Source organism: Lacerta agilis, chromosome 5 (assembly GCF_009819535.1).
Source record: "Lacerta agilis isolate rLacAgi1 chromosome 5, rLacAgi1.pri, whole genome shotgun sequence".
Classification (NCBI taxonomy): Eukaryota; Metazoa; Chordata; class Lepidosauria; order Squamata; family Lacertidae; genus Lacerta; species Lacerta agilis.
Window position 1 is genome coordinate 2631436 of NC_046316.1, and position 18934 is coordinate 2650369.

Sequence of the window (18934 nt, forward strand, 5' to 3'; positions counted from 1 at the left end):
AGCAAACTATTTTTGGAAGCCGAACGTCCGATGGGGCTTCCGCGGCTTCTGATTGGCTGCAGGAGCTTCCAAGCTGCGATTTGGCTTCCGAACGTTTTGGAAGTCGGACGGACTTCCAGAACGGATTCCGTTCGACTTCCAAGGTACAACTATATTTGAAACTTCCTGGTTCCTGAGAATTTGCTCAGAGTCAAGGCTATACCACAGTGGATTTCAAAATGTGTTCTGGAGAGCTCTTGGGATTCATCAGAAGCCTTTTGAGGTGGGGTGCATTCATGAGGAGCATTCATGAGAAGCTTTTTCTCTGACAAAGAGCTTGCCTAGTACTGGCACCTTTCCCCTGCCATATACAGCTACCAGAGAATCTTGGTTGGGTCAGGGCACATGCTTGGTTTATGTGCCCCAAGGCCGTGTGTGAAGTGCACAGGAATTCCTCAGCATGCACCTCTAAGCAACAGAAGGTGGAAAAAAGCTTTGAAGAACAGGGCTATACATTCCTCTCTTTCTAGGATATTTGTTATCCTAAATCTGGACTAATCTGTTTCTCTTAGAAATGCAGGAGAGGAAATAAAATGGCTCTTCTAGGCATCTGTCAGTATCTCTAACTCATCTGCCCAGGTGAAGAGGTGGCAGCATCAATGTGCTGGGGGAAATGAGGCAAGCCAGGGAGTGGGAGAGATGGAGTGAAGAGCTATCGAGCGAAGCAGGAAATGGGGAAGGCTGGAGGGGAAGAGAAGTGGGGAAATATACATGAGTCATTCCCTCCTTTACCTCGGTATCACTAATGCCACTTCTAGCAGCCTATTCTTTCCTTCTCATAGGTTAAAAGCTTGATTTAGTGATAGATTACAGGTTGATGAAATGTCTCTTCCTTTTTATGAGTCTCATTTAAGGCAGAGTGCAACCAGATGTTTATATGATAATGTATATTGATTTGACATAAAATGCGACCTGAAAGCTGGAAGCACTGTACAGTATAGAGTAAATCTTCTCACCAGTGCAGAGGTGGTTGTGGGAGGAGGAGGAGGAGGATGCAAAAATGTCCATTTCCGACAGAATGATTGGTTCCTGTCATGGCAAAAATGTGGATCTGTGCATGCTTGTGTTTGCTCATTGTGGCATAGGTAGCTGTGGCAATTTTGTTTTCAACGAGAGAAGAGAAAGTGGCAGCTTGATATGCCATCAATTTGTGGTCTTTAAGTTGGAGAAAATGAGAAATGACAGTGAAATGCAGTCGCTGCTGGGATGTTGAATTCAACTCCAAACAAAGATGTATTGTTAACATGGAAAGCATATTTCTTTCCCTTGGCAAGTGGCACCTTCTTTTGCCCATCTCTCTGCCCAGATCCTCTTCCCCTTCTCATACTCCACACTGCACCTGCAAAAAACAAAACAAACAAACAAACAAACTACAAACATTCTTATTTTTGCATAAACTGTCCACAAAATAAATGTTATTGATTTAGAATAATTTTATAAACTACTTAATCAGACACAGCCCTGAGTTGTGTTTATGTAAAATATAATAAAATAATTATCAGTGCTGTATGAATAAAACCACACTGCCTTTTTGTATGCATTTTGCTTTTGTTTTTTAATTATTTCTCTCAAATGGGAAGTCACCTGCCTCGGCAACAGTGCCCATTCCCTGCAGAGAGCTGAAATTTCAACATTCATGTGGCTAGTCCCTGTCTCCTCTCCCTTTCCTCTTCCTTCAGTCTTTGCCTCTGAACTGATTCTCAGCACACACACTGCCTTGGGCACTACTCTCTGAATCTTGGCTTCACTAAGGACTGCTTTGTGCCTGACCTCTCTGATGTGGAAATCTTGTGTCTCCTTGAAAGTCATGCACTGTCTGCCCACCTCATGTGATCCTTCTATGGTCCACTCATCCAGCAGCCTTTCTCAGAAGCATTATCCTGTTTTCTACTGATGTCCTCCTCCCAGTGTAAAATCTGGAAGCCCCTAGTCATGAACCAGCACATGGGCGGTGGATACAGATTCAGTCGTTCTCACTCAAGGAATGAGGCAGTTGAGCAGCTCGGCAACTGTATCCATGACTGAGCAGTCCTATTTAGGATCCACTTTGCTCACCCTGAGGGATGCAGGTGGCGCTGTGGGTTAAACCACAGAGCCTAGGGCTTGTCGATCAGAAGGTCGGCAGTTCGAATCCCTGCTACGGGGTGAGCTCCTGTTGCTCGGTCCCTGTTCCTGCCCACCTAGCAGTTCAAAAGCACAAAGTGCAAGTAGATAAATAGGTACCACTCCAGCGGGAAGGTAAATGGTGTTTCCGTGCGCTGCTCTGGTTTGCCAGAAGCGGCTTAGTCATGCTGGCCACATGACCCGGAAGCTGTACGCCGGCTCCCTCTGCCAATAAAGAGAGATGAGCGTCGCAACCCCAGCGGTCCTTTTACCTTTACCTGCTCACCCTGAATAGGGGCAAGGGCTAGAAAAGGCGCCCTGAACATAATCTGCCTCCATTTTTCCCTGACTGGATTACTGCGCCCAGTGGGGTCACCACTCAGCGATCATAAAAGACAATTGAGCTTTGGAACATGGACGATATGGACTTTGTTGGATAACACAGATAATGAGCGTTCTGAACACAGAACTGCCATCATCACAAGAGACATTTTAACATTGATATTGCAGCGCTTCAAGAAACTCGGAAGAGCAGAAGAGGGACAACTGAATGAAGAAAAAGGAGGCTACAGATTCTTATGGAAAGGTCCACCTGAACAAGAACATTGAATACATGAAGTAGGCTTTGCTATCAAAAACGATCTTGTGAAGCTCTTGTCAGAAGTCCCTACCGGCATTAATGAGCGACTTTCAACCCTTTGAATAAAACTCACCCAAAACCAAGAGGCTACTGTTCTAAGCGCTTATGCACCAACACTGGGTGCCAATGAAGACATTAAAGAAAAAAATTATTCTCAGCTGGATGCCACCCTGATTGTCATGCAAGAGTTGGGCGAGATTTCGATCTGTGGCCTGGGACTATTGGGAAAGAAGGAACTGGCAACAGCAACCAGAACAGAATCTTACTTTTGGCTATACATGCAATTCTTCCTGAAATTGAAAAAAAGTTCTTTTTAAGTGCTGACTCAAATATTGCACATACAATTGACGTAGGGGGCCAACTCCTCCCAGTCTGTTCAATAACCTCCATAGCCTCCTGTTGAGAAATATCTGGTGCTGCATTCTGGAATTGCAAAAACAGCTTACCGGTATTTATTGCAATTCTTTGGGTTTACTGTGCATAAACTGTGAAATGAGTGGAACTTTTCTAGGCAGCATTGGGCTATAACACCTCTCATATTAAACTTTAAAGGGGGGGAAGGAGAGAGTTTGGGAGCTGGTTGAGTTAAAATCCAAAGGGAGAAGTATTTGGAGGTCATAATGGTTACCTTGAATTAGAGTAGTGGTGGCACCATTGCTTCTTATCACTGCTCCTCTCAGTCACAGAAAAGAATTGCAAAAGACTTGTGATAATCTGAGGTTCAAACCCAATTTTTGGAAGTTAACAACCTTGAATGACCACTGCTTTGAGTAATCTCCCTGCCCTTCTCCTTTGCTTGTGTTTCTTGACTGTGAGCTGCCTTTGCTTTTAATAAATTTGTAGCCACTCAAATATGAGTTTTCCCATTACTTAAAGACACCTTTTGGTTTCCCCCCTCAGCAGGTTGAAGTGGAAGTGTACCGCAGGGATTCTAAAAAGCTGCCTGGCCTGGGAGATCCAGATATCGACTGGGAGGAAAGTGTCTGCTTGAATCTTATCCTTCAAAAGGTAGCCTCACCTTTCTGTTTCTCCAGGCTTTGCTTGTATTATTATAGTAAGGCCCTTCCCTTTATGGAACACAGTTACTTTGTCTGTGTGTGGTTGTGATGGGAAGGCAGTTTCATTGGCCCCGTGCCCTTTGCTTCATATGGATATAGGAATTTCACCTGTCCAAAATTGCCTGTGTTTACCTGGTCAAGGGCGAAGGCTGTAGAGCATTTCCTTTGCATGCAAAAGGCTCAATCCCTGGCATCTCCAGATAGGGGTGGGAATGTCTCCAGCCTGAGACACTGGAGAGCCACTGCCAGTCAGTGTTGACAATATTGAGCTCAATGGTATAAGGCTGCATCCAAGGTGGTCCTTCCATATATGAGCTCTTCATGGAGTGCTGGGGCTTATGTGTCGCTTGTGAATTGATGATCACCTGTGTGGTAGCCCCGTGTTGCTGGATGGAGGCATCTGAGGGATCAGTCAAAGGCCAATGGTGCCTACCATTTCCAGATGCAGCTTTGTATCCTAGCTGGGTGTAAGGCAAGACCAGTATTTTGGGGGTTATTTTGAAGAAGCATCGTCCTTCTCCTTAGTGCAAATAGGATAACGTAATGGAAGCTGTCCAATGGGCACAACAAGGGGAAAAGAGAGAACTTCTTAAAGTGCCTTGTTGGGGTGATAATGGAATCATAGAATTGGAAGAGACCACAAGGGCCATCCAGTCCAACCCCCTGCCATTATAGAATAGTAGGGTTGGAAAGAACAGTACCCTGAAGGTCATCTTGTCCAAGCCCCTGCAATACAGGGATATTCCTCAAGTTTGGAAAGAAAATCAGCTCTGTCCCGGAATTTGCATTCAGAGGTAGCAACTTGATTTTCTCAGGGGATTGGTGCTTCTCAAATACTGAAGGGTAAAGAGAGAGGACCCAGAAGTTGATTGTGCCACTTACCTTCCATTATTCAGTCGCGTGGCAGGGTAGAGGCACAAGAACCAGTCTCTTGGATTTTGTGAAATAATCATTCCCCTGCCTAGTCGTGTCTGGGCTCTGCTCTTCTCATATCCACAATCACTAACACACATCCATCACAGAAACCTCAGAGGTCCAGTTTTACTCCATCCTGTGTGTGCCCTTTTTATGTAGCTTTTGCTAATGCCTTGTCTATTTTTTTTAGCGTTGTAAGTGTCTAGTAACTGTCCAAACCACAAAAAAGAAAGTGTTCAGGTATCCTCTTAAATCAGGGGTGGTGAACTTCTGGCTTTTCCAATGTTGGACTTCATCCCTCATCATCCTCAGCCTTTATGACCGATTCTCAGGTTTGGTAGGAGTCCAGCAACACCTGGTTCTAAATAATACATATGCTAGTGTTGCAAAAATTAGGTTCAACCCCAGAAGGGAGTCCACGAACCCGGGGGAGAGCCTTAGTAGGGCTCCCCTCCTCTCAAGAGCACTTGTGAATAAAATAGAGACAATACAGAATCTCCCAAGGCAAGGCGGTAGCCCTTTATTAGAACTGCTGCAGCAGGGTGTTTTTGCAAGCAAAAGACCTCGAACAAAGGCGTGCAAGCTCCTATATAGATTTTTGAAATTGCCCCCCTCCAGCTCAAGACCACCCCTCCATACATTAGAATTACATCACAAATTGGGAGGGTCTGGTAGCAATCATCTGAGCATCTTGGACCCTGCCCCCATGCCTCTTGCCCTCCACCAAAAACCCATCAAGTGAAACAAAAGATATTTACATTTCCCTATATCCCAGCCAAGTTAATCACACCTTTTTGTCTGACACTCAGATATCAGGATGCCAGAGATTATCACTCAGGCAGAGGGCTGCTGAGTAGCTGGAGGGGCAACCCCCCCCCTTTGTTCCTGAGACAAAGAAATACTTGGTCAGTTGGGAGTGAGGCCTGTCTTCCTGTGCTGTTTTTCAGACATGTGGCCTTATTTGTTTTGGTACATTAATAGCAATTATTATATATAAATAAAATACCTTAAAATTCTTACAACACTAGGAAGATGGAAACTACTTACTTGCGGGTTCATTCCATAGCAGTAATAAAGTGTATAAATGCCTGCAATGGCATTGGCAGGTGGGATCACATGGGGCTGCCCCACAGAATTGGCTCTCTTCATCCTGGGATTGTCCAAACACTGGGAAAGGTCCATCTGATCAGCCCGAGTCACTCTGGCTATGTTCCTATATAATGCTAAGCCATCATTGGTCTTAAAACAAGGTTTGTTCAGCAAACCATGAGTTTTCTCACTGATGAGCCCTGACTCCCCTCCCCCATAGTGTGTTTTGTTTTCCATTTGTTCTTCGGTTGTGCCTTTGTAGCTTGGCGTTTGGAGATAAGGTGGCCCAACAAACCTAAGCACGACTGTTGGAGACTGGTTTTCCAAATCTTAACGTTCTCGTTTAACCATGGTTAATTGGGCCACCTTGGTCACTTCTTTCCACGCTGGTTGTGTTCATACATAATGCTAAGCCATTGTTGGTTTTAAACCATGATTTAATATTTTCATTTCTGGAAGACCCTGACCTCAAACCTCACAGGTACTGTTCTTAATGCATGCCAATGCAAAATGTATGTCTGTGAAATTTACTGAAATCATACATTGGCTGTGCACCAGTGGACAACCATTCTGGATTATATCAGCTATAGATGAAAACAATTGCTGGTGAGACTACTATGTTGGAATATGCACGGTTCTAGGTTGAGCTGGCGCCTGTCATTTCTGATCTAGAGGACAATTGTCTCCTGTTGTTTCAGGTTAGCAGCTCCTGCCTTAGCTGTTGCACAGTATGTTGGAGTACAGAGACTGATCTTTGTTTCCACTTAATCGTCAGTCTAGACTTCTCTGCAGTTTATTACTCATTGAACATGCTAGACATCATGTACAGCCTGGGAGTTTTCTTGCTAAAAATTTGGAATCTTGACTTTTTTTAAAAAAAAAAAAAAAAAAGAGAGAGAAATGATTCAGTTTTTAAAGCTGTTATATTGTTGATGTACATTTGGTCTTAATCTGTGGTTTTAGCTGACTTGAGCACTCTTTAAGGAAAGATTGGATTCAAATTCCATAAAATAGATGTTGGGTCATTCTAGAACATTTGTCATGTGCTGTGTTCCCCCTTTTTAGCCCAACAATATTAAATTGTTAGATCAGTCAATTAAAAAAGCAGGAGCTAAAAGTTAATGGTTCACCTCCTTGTTATTGAGTCTGTTTTCATTCTGGTGTACTGCTACAATAGACAATTAAAAAGTAAAAATAAAAAAATACATAAGTAAAATAAGCTATCTTACCCTTCTGTATATTGAGAGTATGACAGAATGCAAACGTATCATCGAAAAGCAGGTAACTTCTCAACTACAAAGTTTTGAAGATGGTGTCTGCCTTTAAAAAAAATAAAATCCCTCTGCCCCCCCCCCCAGGTTTCAAATGTGTGGATGTAGCTTTCTGTTCCCCTTTCAGGCTGCTTTTGCCCTTGGAGAAGTCTTCCTCTTTCTGTTGGCCTTTGTTCTCTGACCTGCTATATTTATTGTCACAGAGTAGGGATATTAAAGTTGCGATGGTGAAACCTCTGCAGGTAGAAGTGTCTGTGGTCTGCCATTGGCCAGGGGTGCCAACTCCCTGGGGCCTGAGCACCCACAAAAATCTCCATGAAGGGACTGAGCACCCACAGATTTCAGTGCCAGGGCCATGGACGCTGCATTGCACCCACGGCCCCGGGCACCCATGATTGCGGGGCCAAGCTGGCACTCCTGCCATTGGCTGAGCTGCTCTGATCTTAGGAAGGTAAGCCGAAAGGTCTGGCAAAGGAGGAGTAGAGGAAAGAGGAAACGAGAGGAGACAGGGGCTGGGAAAGGCTGCAGATCAAGGAACGTTGGGGAAAGGGGGTTGTTGTGGGAAGGGATTGAATGAGGGAAAGAAAGCGTCAGCAAGAAGAGGAGGAAGACTTGTGGAAACAATGGGCAAAGTAGAAATTGTGCACCTGGCAAGGAGCTGCAGAGGTGAGGAATTGTATGTTGGTTTGAAATATCTGGTTGCATGATCCTCATTTGATAAAAGTGCTGTTTTTGAGCTAGGCTGTGTGTGTCCTAGGAGGAGGGTATCTGCAGAGCAGTTAGACACTGACTGGGGAAGGAACTTGCCTTTAAAAAGCAGACCAGAGTACGGTATTTATGAATCAGAGAGAGGAAATGGAAACTGGAAGGTCACATTTTCTCCTCTAGTTGCTGATGGCGGGGAGGAAAGCTTAATGAAAAAAGCTGTTAAGGCTGTCATTCTGCTTTGGTTGTGTACAACCATTAATGCTTCTTTCCCAACGCCTTGGTGTTGTTTCAGCTGGATTACATAGTGACTTGTGCGGTGTGTACTCGTTCAGACGGAGGGGATATCCACATTCATAAAAAGAAATCCCAGGTGAGAAGTGCAGCCTTGATCTCAGCCCGTTTCCTGTTATGTACATGCCAATATCCGTGCAGCAAGCGAATAACATCTTTCAAATGGTTTCTTCCAGCAAGTCTTTGCATCTCCAAGTAAGCACCCTATGGATAGCAAAGGGGAGGAATCGAAGATCAGCTATCCAAACATATTTTTTATGATTGACAACTTTGAAGAGGTAGGTCACTCACAAGAACAGATGCCATTTCTTGCGCTTGTCCCTACTAGTCTGCGTACAGAATTGGTAATGGCTTCTGAAAACTACAAACAAGTCCAACCGGAGGCAGTCAAAACTTCCAAACAGAAGGCTAAGCTCCAAAAATTTTTTACTCCCTCCCAATGAACGCAAAAATGATACCTTAAATGAAAAGGAGCTGCTTTTCTTAGCCTCCCTTGAGCAGATTCAACAGTCCCAGGATGTGTTAATAGCTAGGTTACAAACCATTAAAAAATCCTTACTCCTCCAAGCCTTTTCTGCCCCTTTGGAATTTAATTATGCTACTAACACAACAAAGCCCTTATCCAACCAAGACTGGACACAGTGCCGGTTCCTGTCCCCCGAAGAAGTGGGTTCTCCTACCCCCCCCCCTTAATACCTCAAACAACAACACACCAGGTAGAACTTGCCACGCCAATGAGTAGGAACGGTTCAATCTTTGTGGACGCCTCGGGATCCTTAGATGACATTCAGGTAGAGGATTGAAAGACAGATACAGCGAGGGGACACCATGCTAGGGAAACTCTTGCGCTTGTCTTGGATTTCAAATAGTTGTGGCAGCTCCAGCCAACAGTGCTGTGTTTACTTAACGTAACTGCACTGCATGGGAGCATCTGGGACACACCTGAGTTTGTCTCCTCTACTTGTATTCCTTTTACTTACAAAGCTTGGAGCAGATTATGTGGGGCTCCTGACGGTCTCCCCTCTGAGCCTAAGCCGGCTTTTGGCTTACCTGTTGGTACAGGGGACCTGTAAACATAGAGGAACCTTACCTACACATGTTAATCACTTGCAGACAGACATATGCAAAATACTGTAAAGCAAGTTCAACGCCCAAAGGAAAGACTTGGAAAAAGCTCAGTAACTGTTTTACCTTGTTAAATAAACTGCATGTCAAAATTTTGCAGTATCTTATCAAATAAACCACAGAGCCTAGGGTTTGCCGATCAGAAGGTTGGTGGTTCGTATCCCCGCGACGGGGTGAGCTCCCGTTGCTCGGTCCCTGCTCCTGCCAACCTAGCAGTTCGAAAGCACGTCAAAGTGCAAGTAGATAAATAGGTACCACTCTGGCAGGAAGGTAAACGGCATTTCCGTGCGCTGCTCTGGTTCGCCAGAAGCAGCTTAGTCATGCTGGCCACATGACCCGGAAACTGTACGCCAGCTCCCTCGGCCAGTAACGCAAGATGAGCGCCGCAACCCCAGAGTTGTCTGCAACTGGACTTAACGGTCAGGGTCCCTTTACCTTTATCAAATATTGCCAAAGGCTTAGAGATTGTCCTTTTCCTTAGCCACTCTGAAGGTTGGCCCTGGGCAAAACTGGAGGTTGTTAATCCACCATATCCAGCCCCCTGACCTGCTCTTGCTGGCAGAAGAGAAGCTCCCTTGTACTCTTCTGCCCCCCCCCTCCTTTTTCGCTATTTCTCTCCCATTGGAAATGAAAGGCCAGCTCCTAAATTTCAAGCCAGCTCCTAAATTTCAAGCCAGCTCCTAAATTTCCACTGGACTTGGGGGTCTTTTGGGGGACCAAGAAGGCTCAGCTGATGTTGGAGCTGTGACATGGTGGTGATGGGAAGGGGAGACCTGATGTGTGGTCTCTCTCTCCCTCTCTCCCTGTGCCTCCCATGATGGCGTTGTGTTCCTCACTGGACAGTAGACCTTAAGTCAGCAGAATTGGGAGGGAAGCACTTTCTGATGATTCCCCCCACCCCATGCCCCATTTTGGAAGAGCAGAGATGGCTTCAGTGGGGAAGGGGAGATAAATGATAAACCTTCAATTTCTCTCCCCCCTCCACCCCCACTCCTGGGATTATATTGTATTAAGTTATGCTGTGTGAGCATTTTGGGCAATTTCATGTTTAATGCTCTCCCCCCCAACTGCCCTTCTCGCTCAAAAAAATAAAATAGGATACATTTTAACTGCTACCAGTTTTAGTGCTCCCAGGCCAATCACTTGGAATTTGCTTTCCGGCATCGTGTGCCTTGAAAAGTACATTTGAGTTTTGCAACCTATGTAAAATAGGCGGCAGCAAATGAAGTTTTAGCTATCTAGAGCTACTGTTTTTCCCTCCTACTAAGTGTAAGTTTTTTGGATGTTCATTTAGGTGTTCAGCGATATGACTGTAGGAGAAGGTGAGATGGTCTGTGTGGAGCTGGTTGCCAGTGACAAAAGCAACACCTTCCAAGGAGTTATCTTCCAGGGATCGATCCGCTACGAAGCCCTCAAGAAGGTCTATGACAATAGGGTGAGAGCCCTGCAGAAATGTAGAAAACTATTTGTTGTTGTTGTTCAGTTGTTCAGTCGTGTCCGACTCTTCGTGCCCTCATGGACCAGAGCACGCCAGGCACCCCTATCCTCCACTGCCTCCCGCAGTTTGGCCAAACTCATGCCAGTCGCTTCGAGAACACTGCCCAACCATCTCAATAGAAAACTATAGGAAAATAAAATAATGGAGATTGATTTGGACTGACAAAGAAAAGTGTGACACATGATTGAAGCATTTAGGATCCACAATGGGGTGATGGGAAGCCGCTATAGAAATTGTGTATAAGGAAAGAAACTAAGCACGTGGGAATATGTATTTTTCCTTTTCTGAATGTATGCTTTTTTAAAAAATTCAATAAAGCATTAAAAAAAAAGACAATAGGGTGAGAGCCCTTTTGGTGATGGTCACCTGCCTAGCTAGGTTGATATCTAACAGGTGACCGCGCTGGGTATTCCTGTCAAAACAAAATAAAAAATTCCTTCCAGTAGCACCTTAGAAACCAACAAAGTTTGTTCTTGGTATGAGCTTTCGTGTGCATGCACACTTCTTCAGATACACACTTCAGATACACACTTCAGATATACACTTCTTCAGATACACACTGGTGTATCTGAAGAAGTGTGCATGCACACGAAAGCTCATACCAAGAACAAACTTAGTTGGTCTCTAAGGTGCTACTGGAAGGAATTTTTTAATTTTTAATTTTGTTTTGACTATGGCAAACCAACACAGCTACCTACCTGTAAATGGGTATTCCTGTGTTTGCCTCATTTTTGCCTAAAGCGACTTATTGCCTGTTTTTTACAACAACATGGGGGATAGGTTTACCCTGGTCCCTTCCTCGCTTTACCTTGTCGTACTGTATTGCTACAGCTCACTGGGAGAAAAGTGCTTATGTGGGCAGGGAGCAGAGAGGGTTCAGTCCCAGTTTACTCTTAAGCTTCTTGAATCGTAAAACCAGACTTTCTTAAGTAGCCATAAACTGTTACTAGGAGAAGCAAAAGGCACTTGAGTTCTCTTGGAAATGGGAAAGGTGTTCGGGTGTAGAAAGCTCTCAGTCGAAATGCAGACTGTTGTACCAGCTTCCTGCAAAAAGATGTGTTCTGTGCATTTCAATAACTTTCTAGATGATCCTGTTTTAGCCATGTGTCTAAATGGTTGTGCATAAAGAAACCAGGCTGTCTGGAGAATTCCATAGTCTGAGCTCTGTCACGGATAAGGACCTCACACCAGTTGCCACCCACCTAATATCTGAAGGTGGAAGCTCCTGGAGCAAGATCACCAAAGACTACCTTTAATGAACAAACAGCTTTGTATGAAAGAAGGAAGTCCTTTAGATACAGTGCTGCCACTTTTTTTTTAAGAGTTTGGTAGCTAAAATCAGCACTTCAAATTGCATCCAAGACCTAAGTGGAAGCCAGTTAAGAGTTTCTAGTGCGAACAAAATATGCTCAGATATGCAAGTCCTGGTCCACAACCTGATTGGTACATTCTGAGCCAGCTGAAGTTTCCAAATGTTTTCAAGGGTTAGCCCACATTTAGTTACAGTTATTGAAACTGACCAAGGCCAGAACATGGATAAGACTCAAAAGGGTATCTCTGCCCATAGAAGGCTGCAGTAGGTATACTGGCCTAAACTAGTGGAAAGTGCTTCACAAATAGAAAACAACAGTAAATGCAGACTTTAGAAACAGCAGACACACAAAAATGATCAAAATATAGATCAATATATTTTTAAGCAAATGTAGATAATAAAAATACTTGTCTGGGTAAACAGAACTCTCTTTAGCAGGTGTCAATAAGAGTATGATTGTCCCTGCCAAATATTAATAGGCAGGAAGTTCCAGAGAAGAGGAGCTTCCACACTAAAATATGAAGTTCTTAAAAGCACGGAATGGACATTAAGGGACAGTTTTAGAAGTGCCAGTTTCACAGATCTAAATAATTTTTAACACCTGAGATAACAAAATGCCTCAACCTGGCACCTGAATGACAGCAATGTAGGCATCGACCTTCCCTGGGCTGGGAATCCCATAACCAATCTTACATTTTTACTGTTCATTCTAGGTAAGCGTTGCAGCAAAAATGGCACAAAGGATGTCCTTTGGCTTTTACAAATTCAATAATATGGAATTTGTGCGAATGAAAGGGCCACAAGGAAAAGGACACGCGGAAATGGCCGTGAGTCGCGTTTCAACTGGTGACACGTCTCCCTATGGGACAGAGGAAGATTCAAACCCAGGTTCACCTCTGCATGAGAGAGTGAGTTAACTTCTCCAATCTTGGACTCTGGAGAACTCCATTTGTTGAGGAGCCAGAAGTGTATCTTTGCTGTTCAAATCTACCTACCTCAGTTGGGCAGGATGTCTGCGTCAAATAAAAACCGAAACAGTAGAATTCATCTTGCAGCTTTGGAAGCCAGTTTGGCTCTAAAGTGAAACTGTCAGAAAACCTTTCAATATCTCCTTCTCTGTTAAAGTTAGAAGATCTAAGTAAAATTGCCTTTGAAGTCCAGGTATGTCTTCTATATTGCCAGCTGGCAATTACTGTATTAAACTACTGGATATTGGTTAACTTGGCATTAAAAGGTCAGCTGTCCCTAAATGGTCACTGTCCATAAATGGTGGTTTGTTCATGTGTGTTTGTTCAGTAGCCAGAAGAATGCGTTTTCAAAACAGTGTTCAGGAAGCAGTTTTTATATCCACCAGACTGCAATTCAGAGCAGACAACCATTGAATGAGATTTAAAATAAAATACAATCTCAATCAAAACATAGAGCAGTCAATATTATCTCGTAACCTTCCTTCCCAATTTATTTCTGATTTTCTACTTTCAGCTCACTTCATTCAGCACACCTCCAACTCCGGAACGTAACAACCGCCCTTCTTTCTTCTCCCCATCCCTCAAAAGGAAGGTGCCGCGGAATCGAATTGCTGAAATGAAGAAATCACATTCTGCCAATGACAGCGAAGAGTTCTTTAGGGATGATGACAGTGGAGGTGAGAGAAGCGTGACCTTGAGGCATGGCTGGGCTGAAGGGGTGGCTGCTGCTGGTCTACTGATGTCACTAAGTCAGACTTGGATTCTCTCAGCCCAACTGTGTGACACACAAAAATGAGAAAAGATGGACTAAGGTAGTAGTCCCATTGAGAACTAGAGTTCATGCCTTTGCAAACTAAACTTTTAGATGTATTTGCTTATTATCGTCACTTTGACCCATGGAGCCACCTAGTTGTTATCTGATTGTGGTATTCGCAACTGTGGAAAACACTACATTGTGGTGCGAGGTTATCTTGTGAGATTAGCAGGACTGGACAGTAAATCTGCCTGAGGTTGATACACATGCAGGACAATGAGGTGACATTACCGTTTCAGATTGAAGGCGGTGGAAATTGCATTTTTGAATGTTCCCTTATTTAAAAAGCTCTTTGCAAGTAGAAAACTAGCACAATGGGGGAGGGCAAGACTAGAACCTTTTCTCCCAGGTGTTGCTAGTTTTCTACTTGCAGGGAGCTTTTTAAGTGAGGGAACCTTCAGAAATGGCTTCCCACCCCTGAAATGCAAAATGTGTTGGTCCAGCTTACCATTGCAGAATTCTATCAACTCATTTTCTGTTGGTTTGTAGATCAGGTCTAAGGTGATGCAGAACAAGGTATTCTGTGTAGTGGGAAGGACATTTGACTAACTGGCTTAGGATTTTGAGGAAGATGGTGAAGATGGACTTGCTTAGAAAGACATTTGCCATCCTACATTGTAAATAAATAAATCAGTGATAAAGGACATGCATTTAATTCAGAAAAGGTTCCACATTCTGCTCATGATGTCTCCAGCAACTGAATCACAGGGAACTGAGCTGGGTAAGACCCTTGCCTGAAACCCTTCAAGAGTTTCCAAGTCAGAGAAGGTTGTATTGAGTTGAATAATAGGCTGATTTGTATACAAACCCCACACAGCTCTTAGCTATCACTGCTGAATGGGCCCTCTCATGTTCGGAGGCAGGCTGCCTGTGATTACCGGGTGCCTGGCTGCGATATTCATCCCTTGCCTTGTGAGCTTCCCAGGGCAGTGTTGGTCAATGGGGAGCTGCCCTTGAAGGGCCTTCTGGTCTGGATTCAGCAAGGCAGTGGTCGTGTTTGCTGGGGGCAGTAACGTTTTGCTTACTTCCTGCAGCTTTGTTGTATCTTGGCAGATCTGCACAATGCAACAAACCTACGCTCGCGGTCTCTGTCTGGAACGGGAAGGTCTCTGGTGGGCTCGTGGCTGAAGCTAAACAGAACAGATGAAAACTTCCTTCTCTATGCACATCTAACCTACGTCACATTGCCATTGCATCGGATCTTAACAGGTGAGGAAAGCCTCGTCCGCATTTCAGAAGCAGCCTCTCCTGCACGCGCCTTGCTGGAATGAGAGGCAGGTGTGGAGGAACGTCTCCCATTCTGCATATGTGCAGGAGACCTTCCCAGTGGAGTGTGCCCTTTCTGTCCAAGTGACAGTTCTCTCAAAAGCATGAATTAACTCCAAAAGGGAGCACAGCTGGGTAAGTTTTCAATAATATAACAATGTGAAGACACCGCAAACAATTGGAGCTGCTGCTTATCGGTCTGTCAAATGGTGAAGAGAATTCAGCCATTGTCTATTAAGTACTGAAGGGAGCTTCTTCTCTGCTGTTCCTTCCTGGACCTCCAGGAGAGTTTGAGCAGTCCACATAGGAGAGCCTCTGCTACGGCTTCTCACAGCAGTAGTGTTAACCCGCATTCATGGAATTAGGGACATTGGCATTGGATCCATACTGAGCTAGTTGCACTTAGATCCTGTTGAAATCAGTGTGAAAAACAAAATCGAAAATTCTTTCTAGTAGCACCTTAGAGACCAACTGAGTTTGTTCCTGGTATGAGCTTTCGTGTGCATGCACACTTCTTCAGATACACTGAAACAGAAGTCACCAGATCCTTAAATATAGTGGGGGAGTGGGGAGGGGTATTACTCAGAAGGGTGGTGGGAATGGGTGATAGGCTGATAAGTGTGGAAAACCTGTTGACGACTCTAAACGGCTGCAGTTAGTCTTGCAGGGAAATGCAAGGGGTGAGATGGCTAAAGATGGCTTTGTTATGTATAATGAGATAAGAATCCAATGTCTTTGTTCAAACCAGGTTCCTCCATGGTTTTAAGTTTGGTGATTAGTTGCAATTCAGCCACTTCTCTTTCCAGTCTATTTCTGAAATTTCTTTGTATTAAGACAGCTACTTTGAGATCTTTTATAGAATGTCCTGGGAGATTGAAGTGTTCTCCTACTGGTTTCTCTGTCTTGTGATTCCTGATATCAGATTTATGTCCATTTAGACTGGAAAGAGAAGTGGCTGAATTGCAACTAATCACCAAACTTAAAACCATGGAGGAACCTGGTTTGAACAAAGACATTGGATTCTTATCTCATTATACATAACAAAGCCATCTTTAGCCATCTCACCCCTTGCATTTCCCTGCAAGACTAACTGCAGCCGTTTAGAGTCGTCAACAGGTTTTCCACACTTATCAGCCTATCACCCATTCCCACCACCCTTCTGAGTAATACCCCTCCCCACTCCCCCACTATATTTAAGGATCTGGTGACTTCTGTTTCAGTGTATCTGAAGAAGTGTGCATGCACACGAAAGCTCATACCAAGAACAAACTCAGTTGGTCTCTAAGGTGCTACTGGAAAGAATTTTCGATTTTGTTTTGACTATGGCAGACCAACACGGCTACCCACCTGTCAGTGTGAAAAGTTAGTTATAATTCAAATTCCATTGCACTTCGATGCAATTAATTTAGGGTTGCACCCAATATTGCAGAGTTCCACTCTTGCAATAGAGGTTCGTTTTCCTTTCCTCTCCTGCACAACCTCAAAACCTGCTTTGGAGGATCCTCCAACCCTTGTGAGCAGAATCTGAAGGTGTACAGGGGAGAGAAGTCTCATTGTGCAAGCAGCACAGCACGGCTGGATACAGCCCACAGCCAGGGGCGTAGTGAGGGGGGGCGGGGGGCATGCCGCCCCAGGCAGCGCCCTGGGGTGGGGGTGACACTTGGGGTGGGGGGCACCGCTCCCTGCGATTGGCGGCGCCATGATTGCTGGCTTAGCCAGCTGCTGGCGCCTGCTTTCCTTTCTTTTCTCCCCACTGCCGGGGTGGAGCTGCCGGGGCGGCCAACGAGGAGATGGGGTGGCACGCTTGTCACAAGGGTGGCACCCCCCCAATCCTCGCTAGCCCCCCTCGTGCCTGTGGGCAGCTCCGCCCGGCAGCAGGGAAAGAAGCCCTTTAAAGAAAAGAAAAGCCAAGGCAAGCAGACTGCTTGCCTTTGCTTTGCTTTTTTTTTAAAGGGCTTTTTTCCCACTGCCGGGGCTGGAGCCGCAGTGATGTCACGATGCCCCACCCCCAGGGGTGCCTCCGGTCGCCGCCTCAGGTACCGAGGAGCCATCCTACGCCCCTGCCCACAGCCAGCATCCAACTCACAATGTCTCCTGTTTTGATAGTTCAAAGCAATACCCCATTTTCAACCTCTGCCAATAGCCATTGTGCTTTGGACTGCGTGTCTACAAAGGTTTCACCTGCAGAAGCAGCAGCACAAATATTTGTGTGTGCATTTCAAAGTTCAACTTTAGTGACAGTGTGGAAGCACTTTATCCATTTGGGGCTATGTTTTGTCTACCCCCCAATTTCAGCTGAAAGGAAATAATGTTCCCCTCCAGGTTCTTTTTTTTAAACATGTGGTTTGCATGTGGTTTAAAATGTGAGGGTTCTAGCTTAGGTGGAAGCACCCCAATGATTTCAAGATCTCTGCGAACGAGGCCCAAGCATCTTTACTCATTGAGATATTATATATAGCAAAAGAACTGTGACCCGGAATCACGATCCTGTCATCTTTTCTGTTTGCTTAGATATTCTGGAGGTGCGGCAGAAACCGATTCTGATGACATAGCAGAGAGCTGGGCACTGCCTTGGAAGCCATGCAGCCAAGTGCCTAAAAGCCAACAACTACAGTGCTCTTCTGTCACAGCAGCACCACCTAGTGTCAGGAACTTAACACTGAAAAAAGGGATGTTTTTGGGAATTACCAGCCAGCCATTCAAAAAGTGCCTCTTCCTCCCTCCCTCTGCTATACATACTATATACTCCCTTCAGGAAAACAAAAAGACTACATCTCTTTATAGTTATGACTGGCAGAAATAACTTGACCAATAAAGAAGACAAAGGGGGAAATAAAGAACAAAAAGGAACCCCAACAACACAAAAGTTGGGGCTGTGTTTAAAACTATGCTTTATGAACCATTTGTTACAGTGTTTACTTCATAACTGAAAACCAACCAACCTGTACAGAATGTATTAACCTTTATATATTTCGAGAGAAATGTCCATAGGATTTCATACTGATGTACCAATGAACTTCAATGAACTTCTGAGAGATGGTTGAGAACACTCCTTTGTTGCATCGTCAAACAACTTTGTGTATGTGTTTTGAAGTTGTTAGGGTAGCAGAATAGTATAACAGCAAAGGGAAGTTAGGGACTTAGATGGAGCAGACCAAACGGAACTTGAAGTCTTGGTCTTTCTTTACGCTTCCCATGAGTGATATAGTTTTAAGGCTCACATACTGATTCCGCAATGGCATCTTCAGCTACCAAAGATCAGCGAAAAGTACAGCCAAAAAGGCTTGAAAGAGCGAGATCAACACTTTGAAGAAATGTGCTAAATGTGATTTGGTTTCATTATGGCTATTACTTCTAGGAGCAAATCTGTCTCTAGTAGCATAGAATGTCTGCATTTGAGAAGCAGGAAACCTAAAGACTCTTAAGTACCAAAAAACGCAGCAGACCTCAGCATCATTGGAAATTAAAACTAATTGAAGTGGGCTACTAGAAATCTTTTATACATCAAACTTTTCACTAGTACTATATAACAAAACTAGTTTTCCTGGATCTTGGTTCTGCTAGTTCTGTGATTCGCTGTGCTTTGGTATACAGAAACCTAATTATTTAAAATTCTCTAGGACACTACTGTGACATTTTGTAAAAAGAAAGAAAAAAGGAAATCCCGGCAAGGTCAGAGAGTTGGTATTTGTGGGGTGCTAATTGCAGATCCAAGAATAAGACGCTTACCTGTTTGCTTATAGCAGAGGTTTCACTGCTCTACAAACATACAGGTGAGACTCGAAAAATTAGAATATTGTGGAAAAGTCCATTTATGTAAGCAATTGTTTTCATTAG

General features: G+C 44.3%; 1 protein-coding gene across 4 annotated transcripts in view; it reads left to right on the top strand.

The window, feature by feature from the left end:
• KIAA0930 (KIAA0930 ortholog) overlaps positions 1-18130 on the top strand; it is a 57076-nt gene extending 38946 nt beyond the window's left edge. Inside the window, exons 3-10 of one of the 4 annotated variants that reach the window (XM_033148280.1) lie at positions 3683-3790; positions 8116-8193; positions 8291-8392; positions 10534-10674; positions 12763-12957; positions 13532-13694; positions 14885-15040; positions 17609-18130. In XM_033148280.1, coding sequence (XP_033004171.1) covers positions 3683-3790; positions 8116-8193; positions 8291-8392; positions 10534-10674; positions 12763-12957; positions 13532-13694; positions 14885-15040; positions 17609-17649 — 984 coding nt within the window. In that variant the 3' untranslated portion in view covers positions 17650-18130. The remainder of the gene's footprint in view (positions 1-3682; positions 3791-8115; positions 8194-8290; positions 8393-10533; positions 10675-12762; positions 12958-13531; positions 13695-14884; positions 15041-17608) is intronic. The other 3 variants (XM_033148284.1, XM_033148281.1, XM_033148283.1) reach the window with 3 other exon arrangements.
• The last annotated feature ends 804 nt before the right edge of the window (positions 18131-18934 follow it).